Below are 20,428 nucleotides of genomic sequence, written 5' to 3'. Positions count from 1 at the left end.
TCTCTGCAACTGGAGAAAACCTGTGTGCAGCAATGAAGACCCAGTGCAGCCAAAAATTTTTTTTAAAAAAAGAGGGGGGCAGAGAATTGGAAACGCTCTGCCACCCAGGGCCACAATCATGAACTTGAGGCAGGTCCTTCTAGTCAATGCTTTTATGTCTCACCACATACACACCCATGAACAATACAAAGTATTTCTATGAGCTTTTAAAATTCACACTAATGCTCTCATGTTGCATGTGCCATTCTGCAATCGATATTTGGAGGGACTGCATCATTGATAGAAATGGGTCTGGTTTATTCATCTGAACTGCTGAACAGTACTCCTTAGAATGAATGAACCATGGCTTATTTGTCTGTCTTCGTCTGACTATGAGACTGTTTCTGGTTTTCTGCAGCTGCAGCTGCTCTGCATTCCTCGGCCCCAGAACATGAGTCCCTTCCTTGGAGGCCCATGTTCCTTTTTTCAGGGCTCAGGCCTCCTGACAGGACTCCCAGTGTCTGTTACCCTGAGGGCAGGACCTGAGTTCACCCCTGTAGCCCCAGGCTCATGCCCAGCACTGGCAGGCATTCAGCCTCTTTGGATGGATGGATACGGAAGATTGGGGTGGTGGGGGCTGTGCACCCGGCCTTGACATCTCTGTGCCAGGGACAAGCAAGCCAGGATGGCCTGACAAAGCCCAGATGCCTGGGCCCAGTGGTCAATACCCATCCCAATGTGGGTGGGGTAGGGTCCTGGCCATGAAACCCCTGGAACTTTGGACAGGTGTCTCAGTTTACTCTGAGTCCAAGACAGCGGGTCTGCCAGGGGGAGGCCACCCCTGGACTATTGACCAACATCAGCATAGGCTTAGGGAGCAGACCCACCAAAAACTTTGCTGTCATTTAGGGAGCCCTCCTGAGGGTCACACACTGTACGTTTCACCTGTGTCGTCTCTCTCTCTCTGGGCAGTTATCAGCCCTCTTCCAGCAGACATGGGGTCCAAAGGTTGAGATGCCCAAGGGCACACAGTCAGTGGCAGAGCAGGACTCAAACCAATACCTGAGTCACTTAATTCAGAGACATGGATGCCTGTTTGACACATTGGCATTCTCTCCCGGGGCCTCGGCTAGGCCGAAGCTGAGCACCCGCAGGCCCAGCTGGTCACGAGCCCCGTTTCCTTCTGTCACAAGAAAACAGGCACCTAAGCCCTGGCACCCTGGAGATTCACAGGAGAAATCTTCCTGGGAATGGCAAGTCCAGGCCCCAGCTCTGACAGGAGAGGAAACACGGCTCAAACACACTTGGCTGCAGAATTCCCTGAACTTTAATGCTGTGGCCGCAGCCAGAGGCTGATGGGGGTCTGAGGGGCTGCAGACCCCTCCTGTCACCAGCCCTGGGGTCCCCAGGCACCAAGTGACCAGGTAGTGAGAAGCCAGGGGTCCTCACCCTTGTGCTCCTGGCAGTTAGCAAGACCCGAGGCTCTCGGAGCTCCTGTGGGAGGGCATGGCCAACCTCAGGAGAGGCCGAGGTGGGGGGGCACCAGTGGCCCCCAGAGGCCTGATCCTGCCAGGCTTGGGCACGGCTCGGCCTGGGGCCTGCATGGAGCAGCTAAGGGTGGAGGGGACAAAAGCAACCAGAGTTCCCAGCCTGGGACCAGTGGGCTACCCAGAAGGGAGGAGAGGCCTCGAGGAATTGGGGACAGGTGTGCACAGGGGCTCTGGGCCTCTTAGGGCACTTGACTCAGGCAGCCCCTGAGATGGGGAACTGGAGGACAGAAGTTAGTTCTGAGAAAGCAGGGGGCGGTCAGGAGCACCCCCTAGGATGACGTCTAAGGCACAAAGAAGGTGATGAGGCCTCCTCTCTGCCGGCCCCACAGTTTGTCAGACTGGCCCCTGGGCTGGGCTTCAGTATCCTCGGGTCACGTGAGCCTTGCTCTCCGGGTCAGCAGGCACCTCTGAGGAGTCGATCGGCTGGTACGAACTGCGATCCTCTGAGGGCCTAAGGGAACCTGGGGGTTGGAGGGAGATGGGAGGAAAGAAAAAAATGAAGGGTGAGGACTTAGGACATTCCACGAGGCCAAACCAAGATCCCCCTACTCCCCACCACCCATCTCACCCCATCAAGAAAAGCCAGAGTTGGGCATCCGGGCACCCAGTGGCAGCAGCCCCAGGCACCAAGCCTTTAGCATGTATCATTTATTAAATCCTCCTGTAACCCTACAGAGCAGGGTATTTTTTTTTGTCCCTACTTTACAGGTGAGGAAACCGAGTGTTAAAAAGATAAACCGACTTGCTTAAGATTATAAAGCTTGAAATAGAGGACACTAGGGTTCAAACCTATGCCGCACGACCCCAAAGAGAGGGGCCTCAGTCCTTCCCTGGGAGCACATGCTCAGGAATCTGGCCGAGGGATACCCAGCCCTGGACCCATGGGCTCCCCTCCAGCTCCTCTCCCGGATAATGGACATTGTTGTACAGCATCCAGAAGGCCCTCGGGGCTGGCGCAGCTGCAGAGCCCAGACGATGCCAGGCTGGCTGTTGGGTTCTGGGTGCCATACTCCTCACTCCTGTCCTCATTCCCCATATCTGTCCTGTGCTCCTGAACAAGCCCCCAGCGCCCCAGGCCTCTGTATCTTCATCTGTCTAATGAAGGGACCGCGCTGGCTCTTCCCTACCCCAGGGCAGGTCCGGGAGCCTGGCGGTTTGCCAAGGGTGGGCAGCCCTGGGCCATTCCCAGCCTCAACCCAGCTGCTCCCCCAGCAGGTCTCAGGCCACTCTTCAAGAGTGAAAGGCAGAAGACCACACCTCTCCCCACTTCTCTCAGAGAGAAAGGACATGAGAACGGGTGTCACAGGGGGCTGGGGAAGGGCTGCAACAAGCAGGGGTTCAGCTCAGAGAGGCTGTGGGAGGGGGCAGGTGGGGCCGGGCTAAGGAAAGGCATGTGCAGCTCAGGGCTGGCTTTAGCCAGGGCTCCCAGGACCAAGGCCAGCACTGACTCTCCCCTGGTCACCCAGACCCCATAGGTGGCAGGAAAGGGGGTTCCAGTGATGGGACTAGAGGGAGCTGAGAGGGGAAGCTGGCCCTGCAGGTGCCTATGGGCCTTGGGCTGCAGGCTGCCCAGAGCTGCCTGGGGCCTTGGATCAGGCCCCCAGTCACACCCATGTTTAAGCTGAGAGAAGGACATGGCATCATAGCCTGGTGCCAGGGAAAGGTCATACCAGGCAGGGATGGCTGGGGGACCCCTGGGTTCTTCTAGGAAACCAGAAACTTGCACACTTTCCAACCTGGTGCCCAGAGCCCACACCAGGCCCCACCCTGCACCTTGAATCCCTGTCTCAGGGGGCAAGGTTGGCTCCCTGGGGCAGGGGCTGGGGGGCGGGCAAGGCAGAGACCAAGGAGAGAGGAGGAGACAGCAGTGCCAGCACCTGGGCTGGTGGGAGGGGAATTGGGGAGCTGGCTGCAGGTGGTGGTCTCACCAACGTGGACCAGGAGCTCACCCCCACGCTCTCGGTACATTTGGTAGACGAAGAAGCAGGAGATCGGCTTGAGGATCAGGTTGAGGATGGCCATGCCTGCGCTGAAGCGCACCGTGTCCGAGAGGCTGGACCTCGGGTAGAAGATGCCAAGGTAGATAATGTCCAGGAAGATGGTAGCCACCAAGCCACCCAGAAACTGCAAGACAGCCAGGCACAGGGCCGAGGGGTGACCACGGTGTCATTAGTGTTGATGAGCGCGCTGCTGCCCTGTCACCCCACCCCCCACCATATATACCAGACTGGAAGCTCCATTTGTGCCCTACTGTGTCCTTGGGGTTTGCTGGAAGACAGACCAAGACAGCAGGTGGGACTCTGCAGACTAGATGCCCGACTGGGAACTGCAGGGCTGAGAGCAGGGTTGGGGTCCCTGTCTGGATCCAACCTGCCAGCTCTAACAGAGCCCTCTCCCCCAACTCTTCTCATCCTTGAGGCTATGATGAGGCACAAGACGTGGGCTCAGAATCTTCCAGATGGAAGGTCCTTTGGAATTCACTGGCTCCATCTCCACCACTGAAGAAATCCGTCCCTAACCATCCTGAGAGGCCCACGCTGGCGCTCACAGCCATGGGGTCTGAGCAGGTGTCTGAGGGCTGCCAGTGGGACAGTTTAGCCAAACTGTGTCCACTCTGACTTCACAAAGTGGTGGAGCTCCCTCTTCATGGTGGCCCCTCCCTATTAGGGGGGCCCTCAAGCAGGATTACTGGTGCATGCCCTACTGCCCTCCAGGAGCAGCCAATCTCGTGGGGCATTGGTGGGAGTCCACCCCATGCCCCTTTTGGGGAAAAAAATGAGGAGACTCTCTGAGCCAGGTAGGCAGAGCAGCAGGCCAGGCTAGTTAAGATACATGTGGGCTGGGAACCTGGACTCTAGAAAATGGAAAATGGGGGAAAAAGAAGGCAGAGAAGACAGGACAGGTGAAGGGGAAGACGGAGCTGGGCCCACGACCACCCTGAAGCCAGTTCCCTGGCTGCTCCCCCAGCTCACCATACTTATGGCGTCAACAGAGTCCCGCTGCGCCACAGCCCACACGCCCAAGGCCAGGATGGGGAAGTTGGTCCAGGGATAGGCGCCCTGGAACACAATGCAGCCCCTGCGGGAGGAGGTGCCTGAGTCAAGTCAAGAGGTGCCCCCTAGGTGCCCACCCCTCCCACAGGTCACCTCCTGGGGCTCCAGGTCTCAGGGGCCCCACGAGCAGAGGCCACAGTTTGGCCTCATTCCCCTCTCCACTCCCCTACTTCCCACCCATGTGCCAAAAATGTCAGCATGTCCCATCGGCTCTGCTTCCCAAATAGATCCGGAATCTGGCCATATCCCTTCAGGTCCAAACCAACATCCTCTCCTACTGGGACTGATCGTTTCGCTGTAGCCTCTCCCCATTGGTCCCCTAACTTCCATTCCTGCCCCATCCTGGCCATCCCATAAATGTGCTTGCATGCGTACTAAGTCACTTCAGTTGTTTCTGACTCTTTGCGATCCTGTGGACAGTAGCCCGCCAGGGTCCTCTGTCCATGGGATTCTCCAGGCAAGAATAGTGGAGCGGGTTGCCATGCCCCCCTCCAGGGGATCTTCCAGACCCAGGGATCGAACCTGTGTCTCTTACGTCTCCTGCATTGGCAGGCAAATTCTTTACCACTAGCGACACTTATTAACTCCTCCATAAACAGCAACCATTAAGGTAAATCAGATGTCATTTCTCTGCTAAAAGTCCTCCAACACTTTCTTGGAATAAAATTCAGACTCTTGACCATGGTCTACAGGGCCCTGTGGGGTCTGATGACACAGCCCAGCCTATACCTCCCATCCCTTGCCTTGCTGTTCCTTCTACCTGAACATTTGGTCTCTTCTTGTCAGTTTAGGCTCAGCTCATGTGTTAATTCTGAGACTCCTTCCCTGACTGCCCCACTGTAAGGACCACCTTCTAACACAACACCCACTCTCTTTTATTTTGTAGGGCATTGCTACTAACTAAACTGTTTGTCAATTCAAAGAAAAGAATAGTTAACCCAGAGCTCTTACTAGTATCTGGCACAGTTATGAGTGCTTTAAATGGGTTCATGTATGTGCATATGCGTTAACAACCCTTGTAAAGAGGCACTACGGTCATCTTCATTTTACAGAAGAGGAGACTGAGGCCCAGAGAAGTCAAGGAACTTGCCCAAGGTCACACAGCTGCTAAGTGGCTGAGCTGGGATTTAAACCCAGGCAGTCTGGCTCAAGAGGCCATGCTCTTACCCACCTGGATGGCCCAAGCACACAGTGGGGTGCTTCATAAATGTAAATGACATTCCCTGAAGTGTACCATGTGGAAAACATGTGCAAAGCAGTTAAGTGCAGAGCACCGTGGGGCTTACTTGGAATTAGTCATCTCATTTTTTGGTTTTGAGAAAGCAAGTGCTGGGGGCCCAGCATGGACTCATTAACTCAGAGTCTCAGGGAGTGTGCCTGAGAAATCTGGATTTTCACTCTGCTCCCCAAGGCCATAACCATGATGACCACTGCTCCCGTTATTCACACCCATGAACACATGCACTGCACTTTCACGTCTGCAAAATGCACACGTGAGCTCAATGGTTTCCAGTCTTGGTCAGGCAGAAAAATCTCCCCAGAAACTCAACCGATAAAGCAGAAGGTAATGATGAAAATCACCCTGCGGTCCCCGGGCCTCCCTTGTGCAAGCCCCTGGGCAATGTCTGGTGAGCAGAGCAAGGCCATGCTTCTCCGTCACAGCTCTTGAGGGCTGTGCATCCTTGCACCCATTTTACAGATGGAATCCAAGGTACTGAGAAGTGAAGTCATTTGATCAAGGTGACCCAGCTGGAACGTGGCAGGGCTAAGGACATGACCAGGGTCAGTCGAAATCCTGAGTCTGCTGTCTCTGGGCAGGGGGTATGAAATGAGAATGAGGGTCCACCCCTAAGTGAGTGCCCTCACCCTTGAACTCAGGTTCATCATATGTCTACTTGCTGAGCTGCTGAGTTAGCCTCCAGAAGGCACCCTCAATAAAGGTCAGCAATTATTATGGTTTCAGAAATTGTGTTTTCACCTTCAGACGACTTAACAGGATAAGTGGGAGGGTCAGTAATACTCTCACATTATAGGTGAGAAAATGACTCAGGGGGTTTGAGTGGCTCACCAAGGTCACAGACACATAGAGCTCCACTGGACATCCACCCCAGCAAGGTATGAGAGGCCAGCCTCTAGGCTTCAGCACCTCACAGCCCCAGACACAAAGGCCCTGGGGGAGGAACCAGAGGGGATGCCAAGCCCCAAAGGGCTTGGGCAGTGTCTGGAGGAAGGTCTGAGCTGTCAGTACTGCCCCCCGGGCTGCTGTCTTCTTGAGGATGAGGGCTCGAAGCTCCTAGGGTCAGTGATGGTAAAGGCCTCTGGGTACCACCTGCCCCTCCAACATCCTTGGGACATAGGAGCTTGCTGATGATGATCTTGACAGAGGAGCTATTTAATCTTAGAATGGGCCGGGAGACATGGACAAGGCCCCAGGAAGACATGTGGACAGGATCCAGGATACATGTGGACAAGACCCCAGAGAGACATGTGGACCCAGATCTCCGGAGACCAGGGGGACACAGAACTGGACACCCACAGTCACTCACCAGGTCGTCAGCAGCCAGTGAACCAGGAGGATCGCCTGTGGCACAAAAAAAGAGGGGGTGGGGTAAAGAAGAGAACTGTGACTGTGACCACCATGGTGGTAGGATGAGTGGGCAGGAAAGCCTCTGGAATCAAAAAACACCAGAAGCCCCGGCCAAAGACCTAAGAGGGCTTCAGCAATGTCTGCTCAGACACCAGCAAGAGAGTGGCCCCCAACAGTGGTAGAAAAAGAGGAAGAGCACAGATCAGGCCAGAGGACACTGCCAGGTCACCCCTCCCCAGTTCCTCGGGGCCGCTGACACCCTCACCCCTTCCTACTTCCAAGGAGGCTCCTTTGGGGAATCTGGGAATCTGTTCTGAAACCAGAGGAGGCTTCGATGGCCGGGAGGGGCTCAAATGAAGCTGATTTCAGTACACCGGAGTGGGGTGCCGTGTGGGGCTGAGCAGATGTCCAGTGCATCCAAGGAATGGGAGAGCATCCCGGGGGCAGGAGACCAGAGGGGAAAGGTGGGCCTGGAGGGCTTCGGCAAGGAGCATGGACTTCATCTCCAGGGCACTGAAGGAAGTCACCAGGAGCTTTTCTGCAGGAAGGTAACATGTTAGGATTTATACTAAGAGTCCATGCACTGTCCCACCCTTTTTAATGCCACGTATATCCTTCAGAGACAGGCCTCTTTACTGGAACTGGTCTCTATTCCTGGAAATCAAGAGAGTCCTGATTGCAAAGCAAGTAAAGAAGGAAGTATTAGACCTTCCTGGTGGTTCAGTGGCTAAAACTCTGTGCTCCCAATGCAGGGGGTCCAGGGTTTGATCCCTGGTGGGGGGAACTAGATCCCATATGCTGCAACTAAAGATCTCTGTTAGTAAATATTTATTCATTTGTTTGTTTAGCTATGTCGGGTCTTACCTGCAGCACGTGGGATCTTCATTGTGTTATGCAGGTTCTCTAGTTGTGGTGCGAGGGCTTAGTTGCTTACTCAGCATGTGGGGTCTTAGTTCCTGGATCAGGGATCGAACACATGTCCCATGCACTGCCAGGTAGATTCTTAAACCACTGGACTGCCAGGAAGTCCCAAATAAATAATTTTTTAAAAGAGGAAGGAAGGAAGGAAGGAGCAGATGGATGCTATGGGGAAGGCAGGGGGAAGAAGCGGGGAACTCGGAGCTGGTGCTAAAGGGGACTTGGGGACCAGCCAGGCACAGGGGAGGGAGAGTGGGGTGTTCCAGGGTGGACTCCCAGAAGCACAGGCAAGGACACAACACCCAGAGCCCTGAGGAGGGGTAGGGCCAGGATGGGGTTGAGGTTGGGGGTGGTGGCGAGACTGTAGGAGTGGGGTCCAGTGGTGGACAAGGACCTTTAAGGGAGTTTGCTCCAGGCACTGAGGGTTCAAGGATGCCAACAGCCTGAGGCAGCAGCAGCATGCTGGGCCCAGAGAGCAAGGGTAGACACAGAAAGGACTACAGTGAAAGGCCCAGGTTTATGGTCCTGTGCTCAGGGGGGTGGGGGGTGTTAAGGAGAGGATGCCACCTGCAGCAAGGAACTCTGGCTGCATTTCTAGAAGAATTACTATTGGACTTCCGTGGCGGTCCAGTGGTTAAGAATCCATCTGCCAATGTAGTGGACACGGGTTCAACCCCTGGTCTGGGAAGATTCCACATGCTACAGGGCAACTAGGCGCTGTGCGCCACAACTACTGAGCCTGCACACCTAGAGCCTGTGCAACAAGAGAAGCCACAGCAACGAGAAGCCGGAGCGTGGTAACTAGAGAGTATCCCCAGCTTACCACAAGTAGAGAAAGCCTGCACGCAGCAATGAAAACCCAGTATAGCCAAAAAAAAAAAAAAAAGAATTATTATTTATTGCACATCTGCAATGTGCTAGGCCCAGGACCCAATGTCTCACATGACCTTCTCTGGGCCTCTGAAGCAGATACTAGAATCATTCCCATTTTACAGTCAAGAAAACTAGGCTCAGAGGTAAATTAAGTTGATCATGACTCCACTGATGCAAAACTGTAATTAAATGGTAAGTCTGACTCCAGAACTAGGGCTCCTAACCTTTGTGCTAGAGAGAGAAGTTCTTTGGGCTTGGACAGACATGGATGTTTTCCACATGGTGCGGGGGTGGATGGCCAGATGACATCCAGGGCAGATGGCCAGGATACCCCATCTTGCCTCCAGTGCTCAGTGAAGTGAACCAAGTCCAGACTGTGGTCCCCAACCCCTACAGAACTCCTCTTCCAGCTACAGAGGACTAGGAGAACAGCTTTTTAAGGACCAACACACCTGACTTTATAGAGGTCTCAAGATGCTGAAAAAGCTGAGCCTACATGACTGAGACTTGGACCATAAATAAGGCTGAATGCTGAAGATTGATGCTTTTGAACTGTGGTGCTGGAGAAGACTGTTGAGAGTCCCTTGAACTGCAAGGAGATCAAATCAGTCAATCTGAAAGGAAATCAAACCTGAATATTCACTGGAAGGATTGATGCCAAAGCTGAAGCTACAATACTTTGGTCACATGATGTGAAGAACTCCTTAGAAAATACCCTGATGCTGGGAAAGATTGAAGGCAGGAGGAGAAGACAAAGGGTGAGATGGTTGGATGGCATCACTGACTTATGGACATGGGTTTAAGCAAACTCCAGGAGGTGGTGAAGGACAGGGAAGCCTGGCATGCTGCAGTCCATGGGGTTGAAAAGAGTTGGACACAACTGAGCGACTGAACAAGAACAACATGACAGAAGGCTAGCTCTGGAAGGAATCTTGGTCACCACCTACCTTTATTAATTAGTGCTTCCTACATGTCAGGCACCAAGATAAGATTTTTCTGCCTGTGAACATGTTTCATCCTTACAATTCTCTGAAGCATCATTTCCCCAGTTTTACAGTTGAGAAAACCAAGGCTCAACGGTAAGTAATCTGCACCAGGGCACAGAGCAGAGCCAGGGTTCAATCCCGACTTAGCCAGATGTTGTTCCACCCAGGGCCTGAGTGGATGTGTCCTCCTATTACAAAGATGCAGAAACCAAGGGAGAGTAGAAATAGTCTTCTGAGGTTTTTCCCAGGGTCTGAGGAGTGAGTGGACTTCCCTGGTAGTTCAGTTGGTATAGAATCTGCCTGCAATGCAGGAGACCCTGGTTCGATTCCTGGTTTGGGAAGATCTCCTGGAAAAGGGATAGGCTACCTACTTCAGTGCAAAGAAACAGAGGAATACAAAGAATGGGAAAGACTAGAGACCTCTTCAAGAAAACTAGAGGTACCAAGGAAACATTTCATGCAAAGATAGGTATAATAAAGGACAGAAATGGTATGGATCTAACAGAAGCAGAAGATATTAAGAAGAGGTGACAAGAATACACAGAAGAACTACACACAAAAAGATCATAATGACCCAGAAAACCAGGTGAGTGTGATCACTCACCTAGAGCCAGACATCCTGGAGTGTGCAGTCAAGTGGGCCTTAGGAAGCATCACTATAAACAAAGCTAGTGGAGGTGATGGAATTCCAGCTGAGCTATTTAAAATCCTAAAAGATGATGCTGTGAAAGTGCTGCATTCAATATGCCAGTAAATGTGGAAAATTCAGCAATGGCCACAAGACTGGAAAAGGTCAGTTTTCATTCCAACCCCAAAGAAAGGTATTGCCAAAGAATGTTCAAACTATTGCACAATTGCACTCATTTCACACACTAGCAAAGTAATGCTCAAAATTCTCCAGCTAGGCTTCAACAGTATGTGAACTGAGAACTTCCAGATGTTCAAAATGGATTTAGAAAAGGGAGAGGAACCAGAGATCAAGTTGCCAACATCTGTTGGATCATAGAAAAAGCAAGATAATTCCAGAAAAACATCTACTTCTGCTTCATTGACTACACTAAATCCTTTGACTGTGTGGACCACAACAAACTGGAAAATTCTTAATGATGGGCATACCAGACAACCTTATCTGCCTCATGAGAAATCTGTATGCAGGTCAAGAAGCAACAGTTAGAATAGGACATGGAACAATTTACTGGTTCCAAATTGGGAAAGGAGTATGTATGTCTAGGTTGTAAATCATCACCCTGCTTATTTAACTTATATGCAGAGTACATCATGTGAAATGCCGGGCTGGATGAAGCACAAGCTGGAATCAAGGATGCAGGAAGAAGTATCAATATTCTCAGATATGCAGATGGCACCATCCTCATGGCAGAAAGCAATTAAGGTGAAAGAGGAGAGTGAAAAATCTGGCTTAAAACTCAACATCCAAAGAACAAAGATCATGGTATCCAGTCCCATCACTGCGTAGCAAATAGATGGAGAAACAATGGAAATAGTGACAGACTTTATTTTCTTGGGCTCCAAAATCACTGCAGATGGTGACTGCAGCCATGAAATTAAAAGACACTTGCTCCTTGGAAGAAAATCTATGACAAACCAAGACAGCATGTAAAAAAGCAGAGACGTCACTTTTTTGGACAAAGGTTCATATAGTCAAAGCTATGGCTTCTCCAGTAGTCATGTGTGGATGTCAGAGTTGCACCATAAAGAAAGTTGAGCGCCAAAGAACTGATGCTTTTGAATTGTGGCATTGGAAAAGACTCTTGAGAGTCCCTTGGACTGCAAGGAGATCAAACCAGTCAATCCTAAAATAAATCAGTCCTGAATATTCACTGGAATGATTGGTGCTGAAGCTAAAAGAAAGTGAAAGTCAAAATTGCTCAATTGTTTCCAATTTTTTGTGACCCCATGGACTATACAATCCATGGAATTCTCCAGGCCAAAATACTGGAGTGGGTAGCCGTTCCCTTCTCCAGGTGATCTTCCCAACCCAGGAATGGAACTCAGGTCTCCCGCATTGCAGGTAGATTCTTTACCAGTTGAGTGACCAGGGAAGCCCAAGCTGAAGCTGAAGCTTCAATACTTTGGCCATCTGACGCGAAGACAGCACCATGGAACCTTCTGGAGACTGAAAAGAGGCCCATGTAGCTGGAGTGGAAGAGGAGAGTAGAGGAAGGACAGGAAGCTGGGTGGGGGTGGGGGGCAGTGCTGAGCCTGGGAGGTGTGGGATCTTCTGATCTTTATCTTGAGAACAAACCACGGGCCCCTCTGACGGAAGTCCTGCCCACAGAGGGGACGGGACCTGCCACACGCCGCCAGCCACGTGGTCCTGGTGTTGGGTTTTTAACTACGACAAGACACCAAGGAAGGCATCACAATCCTATCACTTCTCCCCTCCCCAGAATCAACACTGAGTCCTTCCCTCCCTCAACTTCTACTTCAGAAACGGTCTTCATTCCCAAATGCTCTGGTTCCCACCTCTAGACTGTGCACACAGCAGGTCTTTAATAAAGGGACGCTCCTGGCCTGCTGCTGCTGTGAAGTCACTTCACTCGTGTCTGACTCTGTGCAACCCTGTAGACGGCAGTCCACCAGGCTCCCCTGTCCCTGGGATTCTCCACGCAAGAACACTGGAGTGGGTTGCCATTTCCTTCTCCAATGCATGAAAGTGAAAAGTGAAAGTGAAGACGCTCAGTCATGTCCGATTCTTAGCCACCCCATGGACTGCAGGCTACCAGGCTCCTCCGTCCATGGGATTTTCCAGGCCTGGCCTATAGAGCCCAGAAAAGGAAAGGCAGTGACATGCAGGAAAGCCTGTGAGGAAACCACTCTATAACCTGTGGGGTAAAGTATTTCCTCGAGCCGGAAAAGCCTGTAATATGGAGTGAGCACCTGGCTAAGCCCCCCAACTAGGCCCTCTCTTTGGGGAAGAAAACAGTATGACCTGGAAATCCTGTGGGCCTTTAGCAGACACACCTCCCCTCAGTGTGACATCACTTTTGTTTGCTCAATATTTAGGAAACTTAGCACCAGTGGAGCACGTCTCTTCAGCCGTGGGAAAAGAAACTCACGAAGACTAAGCCTCCTCTGCCAGTTTCCCTATCTTTGTAATGGGAGGGCACACCCACTCGGGCCCAGAGGGGTCGAATGTGCAGGAAAGCTCCAACAAAAAACCCAGCCAAGAATCTAAAAAAGAGTGAATATAGGTATATGTTTAACTGATTCACTCTGCTATACACCTGACACTAACACAACATTGTAAATCAACTATACTTAAGTAACTGCAGCCATGAAACTAAAAGATGCTTGTTCCTTGGAAGGAAAGCTATGACCTACCTAGAAAGCGTATGAAAAAGCAGACATCATTTTGCCACCAAAAGGTCCATATAGTCAAAGCTATGGTTTTTCTAGTAGTCACGTACGGATGTGAGAGTTGGACCATAAAGAAGGCTGAGTGCCGAAGAATTGATGCTTTTGAATTGTGGTGTTGGAGAAGACTCTTGAGAGTCCCTTGGACTGCAAGGAGATCATACCAGTCAATCCTAAAGGAAATCAACCCTGAATATTCTATTGGGAGGACTGATGCTGAAGCTGAAGCTACATACTTTGGCCAGGTGAAGAGCCGACTCATTGGAAAATGCCCTGATGCTGGGGAAGATTGAAGGCAAAAGGAGAAGAGGGAGGCAGAGGATGAGATGGTAAATATCATCACCGACTCAATGGGCATGAATCTTAGCAAATTCCAGGAGACAGTGAAGGACAGGGGAGCCTGGCATGCTGTAGTCCATGGGGTCACAAAGAGACATGACTTAGTGATTAAACAACACATTTCAATAGAAATTAAAAAAGAAAAAGAAACCCAGCCAAACCAGCCCTGCTGTCTCCCACAGCCCTTATCTCAGCACAAAAGAACTGTCTTCTGGCTCTGGGGGAGGTTTCTGGTCACCAAGAAAATACTGGGGAGTCTCAGGTACGGCCACAGAGATGGGGGAGAGAGGGGCCTCAGCATGTGCCCTGGTGGCCTGACTGCTCCTGGCGCCCTGACTGCTCCCGGCTGGGCAAGAGGAGAGAGACTTGAGCTCCTGGACTCTTCATATAGCGCCTGGCCCGGTGGGGCTGCCTGGCCCTTTCCCAGCCAGTGTTCGATGTGTCAGAAGAGCAGGGGAGAGAGAGACCGGCCATGGCAGCAGGGGCTTGTAAGATGCTGGACAGGGGGAAGGAGACCTGAGTTCTGGTCCAGGGGCCACCTCCTTTTGTGTTGGAGCCCTGGGTTCCTCCCCGGTGACACAGAGGCAGCATCTATTACTCTTGTGTCCCACAGGGGCACCTCAACCAGAAAGAGACAGGCATCTGACAGTCACTGGATGTTTCCACGAAATAACTGTAAGCACCTCCCTGGGGGCTCAGTGGTAAAGAATCCGCCTGCCAATGCAGGAGATGCAAGTTCAATCCCTGGGTCAGGAAGATACCCTGGAGAAGGAAGTGGCAACCTGCTCCAGTATTCTTGCCTGGAGAATCCCATGGAGAGAGGAGCCCGGTGGGCTACAGTCCATGGGGTCACAAAGAGTTGGACATGACTGAGAGACTGAACAACCACCACCACAACCTCTGCGGACAGTCATCCTGAAACCATGTCACCTACAGCAACCCCTGCTACTGATGCAGATGTGCCTGCCTCATATCTACACTGCCCTGAACAGTTGGCCCATGTCATCCTTGTGACTGTCTGGGGTAGAGTTTTAACCCTTATATTTCACTTATGAAGACACTGAGGCTGTGAGAGATTCATTGGCCCAAACAGTTATGTATGAAAAGAGAGCCCAGATGCAAAAAGCAGAATCAGTTTCTTGGGTCTGAGTTTTTCTGCAAATAAAAATGTGATGTGGGTTTCCCTGGTGGCTCAGTGGTAAAGAATCCACCTGCTGATGCAGGAGATACTGGTTCAATCCTTGATCCGGGAAGATCCCACATGCTGCAGGGCAACCGAGCTCATGGGCCACAAACTACTGAGCCCATGTGCTGCAACTACTGAAGCCTGTGTACCCTAGAGCCCATGCTCTGCAACAAGAGAAGCCACTGCCGTGAGAAGCCCATGCTCCGCAACTAGAGACTGGGCCCCGCTCACTGCAACTAGAGAAAACCTGCACAGCAACAAAGACACAGTACAGCCAAAAATAAATAAACACATAAAATAAAGATTAAAATAAAAAACCAACAAACTGTGAAGCTACACCACTTCCTGAACCACTGGGTCCTCCTCTTACCATCCTAGAAGGTAGGGTCTATTTTTATGCTCTTTTTATGGTGAGGAAACTGATATTCAGAGAGGTTAACCTGAGGTCACCATAAAGAATTTGTTTTTTTCCTTTGGCCACACCATATGGCTTGCAGGATCTTAGTTCCCTGACCAGGGATTGTACCTGGGCCCCAAGCTGTGAAACCACAGAGTCCAAGCCCCTGGGCCACCAGGGAATCACCCTCCATACAGATTAATATACAGAATATTTTTCCTGGGAATTTCCTGACAGGGCAGTGGTTAGGACTCTACTTTCACTGCCAAGGGTGCAGGTTCAATCCGTGGTCGAGGAACTAAGATCCCACTAGCTGTGTGGTGTGGCCAAAACAAAAAATAAATAAACAAAGAAAACTCAGAATATATTTCTTAGTCCTGTGCAAACATTCAGCAGCCTATTGAATGAGGCAGCAAGATCCCCAAGGATCCCCAAGGGCTGAGCCCAGGGGTCAGTAGTCAGGGCTGCCAGAGAGGGGAGGGAGAGGCAGGCAGTGGTTGACCGTGTGGCTGCTGGAGCCAAGTATGTGGATCAGACCCCAGTTCCATGACTTAGAGCTGTGTGACTCTGGGCCATCACCTGAGCTCTCACAACTGCCGCTTGCTCTTCTGAAGTGGGGACAATAATGCTCCATGGGGGTGTTGTGTGGCTATGGAGAGGTGAGGGGTGTGTGAAACATTCAACACACTAACTGCTAGGTAGTCAGCCTTTGGGACATGGCTGTGCATGTGCAATTGTGTCCAACTCTTTGTGACCCCACAGGCTGTAATCTGCCAGGTTCCTCTGTCCATGGAATTCTCCAGGTAAGAAATACTGGAGTGTGTTGCCACTTCCTAATCCAGGGGATCTTCCACACCCAGGGACTGAACCCATGTTTCCTGCATTGCAGGTGGGTTCTTTACCACTGCACCACCCGGGAAGCCCCGAGACAAGGCCGTCCTCATGACTATTGTGCAGTCAGGTTCCGGAATTCTTAACCCTCAAGCTATACTACCCCCCTGCACCCTCCTCCCAAGGGCCTCATGAACCCAAGTCTAGAACTTTCTAAACTCTCACAATGACGTTCCTTCAGCTCAGGACTTGCCTTGTGTGGTGTTGGGTTAGGAACTACCCAGAGGGCCCGGGGCAGCTGCTTCTGTTCACCTGCCCACTCTGGCTAGACTGGGCACAAGCAGGCACTGAGCCAATGCCCCAGGAATGTGTGAAAGAGGGCACGGGTAGTGCAGGGTCAGGGGAGCTGGGCTCCCAAGGGGCTCTGATCTCAGAATATCCCACTCAGACTCCCGTGGGAGGCCAGAAAAAACAACAACAAAAACAGAACCCCCAGTTAATCTTTAATTTCAGATAACGAATAATTTCTAGACTGTTCCAAATATTGCCTGTGATATAAGATCTGCTGGAGAAGGGATAGGCTACCCACTCCAGTATTCTGGGGCTTCCCTGGTGGTTCAGATGGTGAAGAATCCGCCTGTAATGTGGGAGACTTGGGTTCGATCCCTGGGTTGGGAAGATCCCCTGCAGAAGGGAATGGCTACCCACTCCAGTATTCTGGTCTGGCGAATTCCAAGGACTGTACAGTCCCTGGGGTCACAAAGAGTTGGACATGATTGAATGACTTTCACTTTTCATACTTAGATTAAAAAATTTATTCACTGTTGATCTCAAATTCAAACTCAACTGGATGTCCTCAATGTTAACTGGCAACCCTCGCTGTTCACGACCTCTCAGCACTTACTTGTCTCTGATTGGTAGCAGCTAAGACCCTTGGAGATATGGTGTTTTATTTCCCAAGTCAAAGAAAGGACCAGCTGTTTCACTGTGGGCACTGAAAGCCAGCAGAGCTCACATCTGTGGTCACATGTGGCCTGTGAGGCCCATAAAGTTTCTCCAAAAAAAAAAAAAGGCCACAAAACAGACTAAGCCCTCCCACTGGGCATAAACTGTCAAAGCTGAAGTCGGCCCTAACTAATGGTGGCCAGGAAAGGACACAGCTTTGAAGTCTGACCCTGACGGGTTCAAATTCTGACTCTGCCACTCAATCTCTGTGGGGCCTTGACAAGTTACCTATCTGGTCTGAGCTGTAGTTGGCTCAACTACAAAAATCTCAGAAGGTTGATGCGATTACATAAATAACCTGGCATACCACAGAAGCCCCAAGAATGAAGGCTTACTCCCTTGTCAGTTCCTGCCCCTGTCCCTTTCCTCCTTCCCCCTTAATAATTATTTTAGGCAAATCTCTAATCAGAGAAAAGGTAGTCGGCATTAACCGCACACGGCCTGGAACTGAGTGAATGTTGATACCAACGAACCTCAGTTGCCCTCGTGTAAATTTCTTCCCTGCTAAACCTTCAATTCAAGCCCTTTCCCTTGTCACAGCCATCACTCCCCCAGCAGCGGTTGACTGGAAGCCTCGGAGAGGTCTGCTGAAGCAAGTATTCAATATTAAGGAAATGTGCCCACGTGAAGTCACAGCACAGACCATGTCTAATAACCCAAATATGGATGATGTATTGTTCTGTAGTCATCTATCTCCTAGATTACTTTAGTACCAGACACCATGGGTACATAATGCTTTGTCAAGGGTAAGAGGGTACTCCTGCATACAATCTCAAAGGAAGCCGTACCCAGGCCCCAAATGGCAGGTCTGGTCCAAGGTTAACACCTTTCTGACCAAAGCTAAAGGCTTCAGCCTCTCAGTGGCAAACCCAGCCAAGAAGCACTGGGCTGGGGGAGGGTGGGGAGAAAAAGAAGAACAGCCTTTGGCATTCTTACAGCTCAGGAAATGAAGACACCCCAGCGAGCTACAGGGTTTTCCTAAATGTGCAAAGTTGGGGGGTTCTGCTTTTGAGTAAATTCTATTGGTGTCTGTGTTGCTGAAGAAATAAAGACGTTGAATCTATCAATTCTGAAAAACCATCTGTCTGGGATCATCTGATTTCCTTAACTTGATCTTCCCAACAAAAGAGGCGGTAAGGGCAGTGCGGGGTGTCCAGGTGAAAACTTTACCCCTCTCTCGGTGGAGGAGACATGTCCTGCCTCCAAGTCCAGCCTCGGGCTCTCCGTGAGTCCCTCCCCCGCCCCCACCACCACGCCTTCCTCTTTCTCCAGAGAAATTCTGGGCGCGCAGGCCAAAGCGAGCCTCAGGGGCTCAGCGCTCCCAGCTGAACCGGTCTGACTCCAGGAAGAGACGGCCGCTTCCCTCCTCCAGCTCCCTCTCGGTCTTTCCTGCTGGCCTTCTGGATCCGTTTCCCTGGTATGGTCTATCCGCCCACCTCCTTCCACCTGGGCTCTGTTCGTTCTCTTTCTCCCTACCACTCCACTTTTCCCAGATTCTCGGTCCTCTCACCTCTAAAATCCTACTTTAAAAGCGCAAAGGCCCAGCACGCTCCGGGAGACCCGCCCCGCGCCACCCCCACCCCGCCCATCGCCACCTTCAGGTTCACGGCTGGCAGCTCCATCGCGACCCAGCCGGACGGCACCTGCGCCACAACCGCGGGGGCTCCTGGTCTCCGAACTCGGGAAACAAACTTGGCCGGCCCCGCCCCGCCGGCTGCCCGCTGCTAGCGCTCCAACCCCAGCTGGGCTGGGGGGCCACGTGAATAGGTCATGTGACGACTGCCCGGTTGCTAGGAGACGGCGTAGTGTCGCTCGAGCCTCACCGGCGCCACCGCCCAGGTAGTTACGGGGCGGCTGGGGGCGGCTGGAGAATATCTAGATTTGTGTCGCAAAGGGCGCAATATCTCGCCGAATTAAAATTCCAGCAGGTGGGCTGACGGGACCACCTGCAGCCAGGAGAACTTGGGGGAACCTCCAAGTACAAACTGCAGATGTGGCAACAGCTGGTGTCTAATCCCTGAGGGCACAGTCTCTCCTCCCTCCTTCCCCAGTGAAAGTGAAGACGGTTACCTACCTCATAGAATCCTTGTGAGGATGAATGAACTAATTCATGTTTGAAGAAAAAAATGATTCTGACACTTGCCGTAAAGGTAAGGAAGACTTATTCAAAGCTGTTGGGATCCCCTTGGGTCCCTCTAAGTGCTTATTCTTATTTCCAGGAGGGGAGAGACCACGTGGAAACCTGAAAGACTGCCTGGGTGGGTCCTAAGATCCTATCAAGACACAGACTCCCTCCAGATATGAAGAACGGAGTTTTCCAGGTGGTTGTGAGGTCTTCTGCAGGGCCGCGGGGCCCGCTGGCCTATTTGAATGTCCCTTTTGGAGACACAGCTGTCCAGCCCCCTGAGCAGAATAGCACATCTGCCAGAGTAACGGAGAGCTGGTAAGCTTCAGAGAGAGGCCAGACAGATGGCTACGCTGGGCACGATTGTTTGGGATTCAGAGCCCAGAGGACTAGCTGGACCAGAGAAACGAGTTTGAGTCCTAACTTCGTCCACTTACTGGTTTTACTTGAGCATGTCACTTTGCCTCTCTGTGCTTCAGTTTTCTGATCTGTAAAATGAGGGAAATAATATCTTCCTTGAAGGATAGTTATTTTGAATTTGTTAATAAGGATTTGTTAATATATAAAAACATTTAGAACATTGCCTGGCAGACAGCACTTGATCAGGACTTGCTACTGTTTTGATATTCATTATGTTAATTATCATTAATTATTGTTACTGGCATAGTACCTAGAAAAGAGGAATTCCTCAATAGCTATTGGATATTATAACATTGTTATTATATTGTTTCCTTCTAAGAGATGTCTCCTATAAACCTAGATCCTAGAGGTGTTTAATCCAAGCATGTAGATATGTAATAAAACTGATCACCTCGTAAGGAGAAAAGGCAAAACAAACAATTCCTGGGATTAGAGCTGACATTTATTAAGTACAGTTTTGTGGCAGACAATGTGAAAAGTGCTCATAATAAATATTCATAACAACCGCCGTGGTGTGGGTGCCATTCTTATCCTGATTTACCACAAGATCACTGAGGTTAAGAGGAGTTGAGGGGCTTGCCCAAAGGCATGTCCCTAGTTGGTATGAAACTGGGCTGGGGACCAAGGAGGTCTGGTTTCAGGACTGTGACATGTAGCCACCCAGCTCCACTGCCCACATCACGGGAGAATACAGCCCGGGCTGAGATGCAAAGATGGAGTGAGGCACGGAGGGGAAGACAGATTGGAGCCAGATGAAGCACAAGGCTGGATCTCTGGAATGTCCCTGCAGTGACACTGCCTTCA

At 51.2% G+C, this 20,428-nt stretch overlaps 1 protein-coding gene and 1 long non-coding RNA gene across 3 annotated transcripts; one reads left to right on the top strand and one right to left on the bottom strand.

Moving 5' to 3' along the window:
- Nucleotides 1–1,288: 1,288 nt before the first annotated feature.
- AGTRAP (angiotensin II receptor associated protein) lies at nucleotides 1,289–18,759 on the bottom strand. 2 transcript variants are annotated; one of them, XM_020894307.2, is made up of 5 exons: nucleotides 18,675–18,759; nucleotides 7,129–7,163; nucleotides 4,502–4,607; nucleotides 3,458–3,653; nucleotides 1,289–1,990 (listed from the first exon to the last, which is right to left on the bottom strand). In XM_020894307.2, the coding sequence occupies exons 1-5, from the start codon at nucleotides 18,699–18,701 to the stop codon at nucleotides 1,887–1,889; spliced, it is 468 nt and encodes a 155-aa protein (XP_020749966.1). In that variant the 5' UTR covers nucleotides 18,702–18,759; the 3' UTR covers nucleotides 1,289–1,886. The 2 variants fall into 2 exon arrangements, with proteins under 2 accessions (XP_020749966.1, XP_020750043.1); XM_020894384.2 differs by having other exon boundaries at nucleotides 3,479–3,653.
- A 55-nt stretch (nucleotides 18,760–18,814) lies between these two features.
- Nucleotides 18,815–20,130, top strand: LOC110137874 (uncharacterized). Its single transcript, XR_011490356.1, has 2 exons — nucleotides 18,815–18,918; nucleotides 19,299–20,130. It is a non-coding gene; the product is annotated as an uncharacterized lncRNA (long non-coding RNA).
- The last annotated feature ends 298 nt before the right edge of the window (nucleotides 20,131–20,428 follow it).

Source organism: Odocoileus virginianus, chromosome 11 (assembly GCF_023699985.2).
Source record: "Odocoileus virginianus isolate 20LAN1187 ecotype Illinois chromosome 11, Ovbor_1.2, whole genome shotgun sequence".
Taxonomy (NCBI): domain Eukaryota; kingdom Metazoa; phylum Chordata; class Mammalia; order Artiodactyla; family Cervidae; genus Odocoileus; species Odocoileus virginianus.
The sequence above is the reverse complement of the archived record's forward strand: the minus strand, read 5'-3'. Positions and strand labels throughout refer to the sequence as shown.

Excerpts from the sequence above, each read along its gene's own strand:
- AGTRAP (XM_020894307.2), bottom strand. The coding sequence starts at position 18,701 with ATGGAGCTGCCAGCCGTGAACCTGAAG. Across the intron at positions 7,164-18,674 it reads TGCCAGCCGTGAACCTGAAG|GCGATCCTCCTGGTTCACTG; the intron begins GTGGCGATGGGC and ends TTTGTGCCACAG. Across the intron at positions 1,991-3,457 it reads TGAGCTCCTGGTCCACGTTG|GTTCCCTTAGGCCCTCAGAG; the intron begins GTGAGACCACCA and ends TCCAACCCCCAG.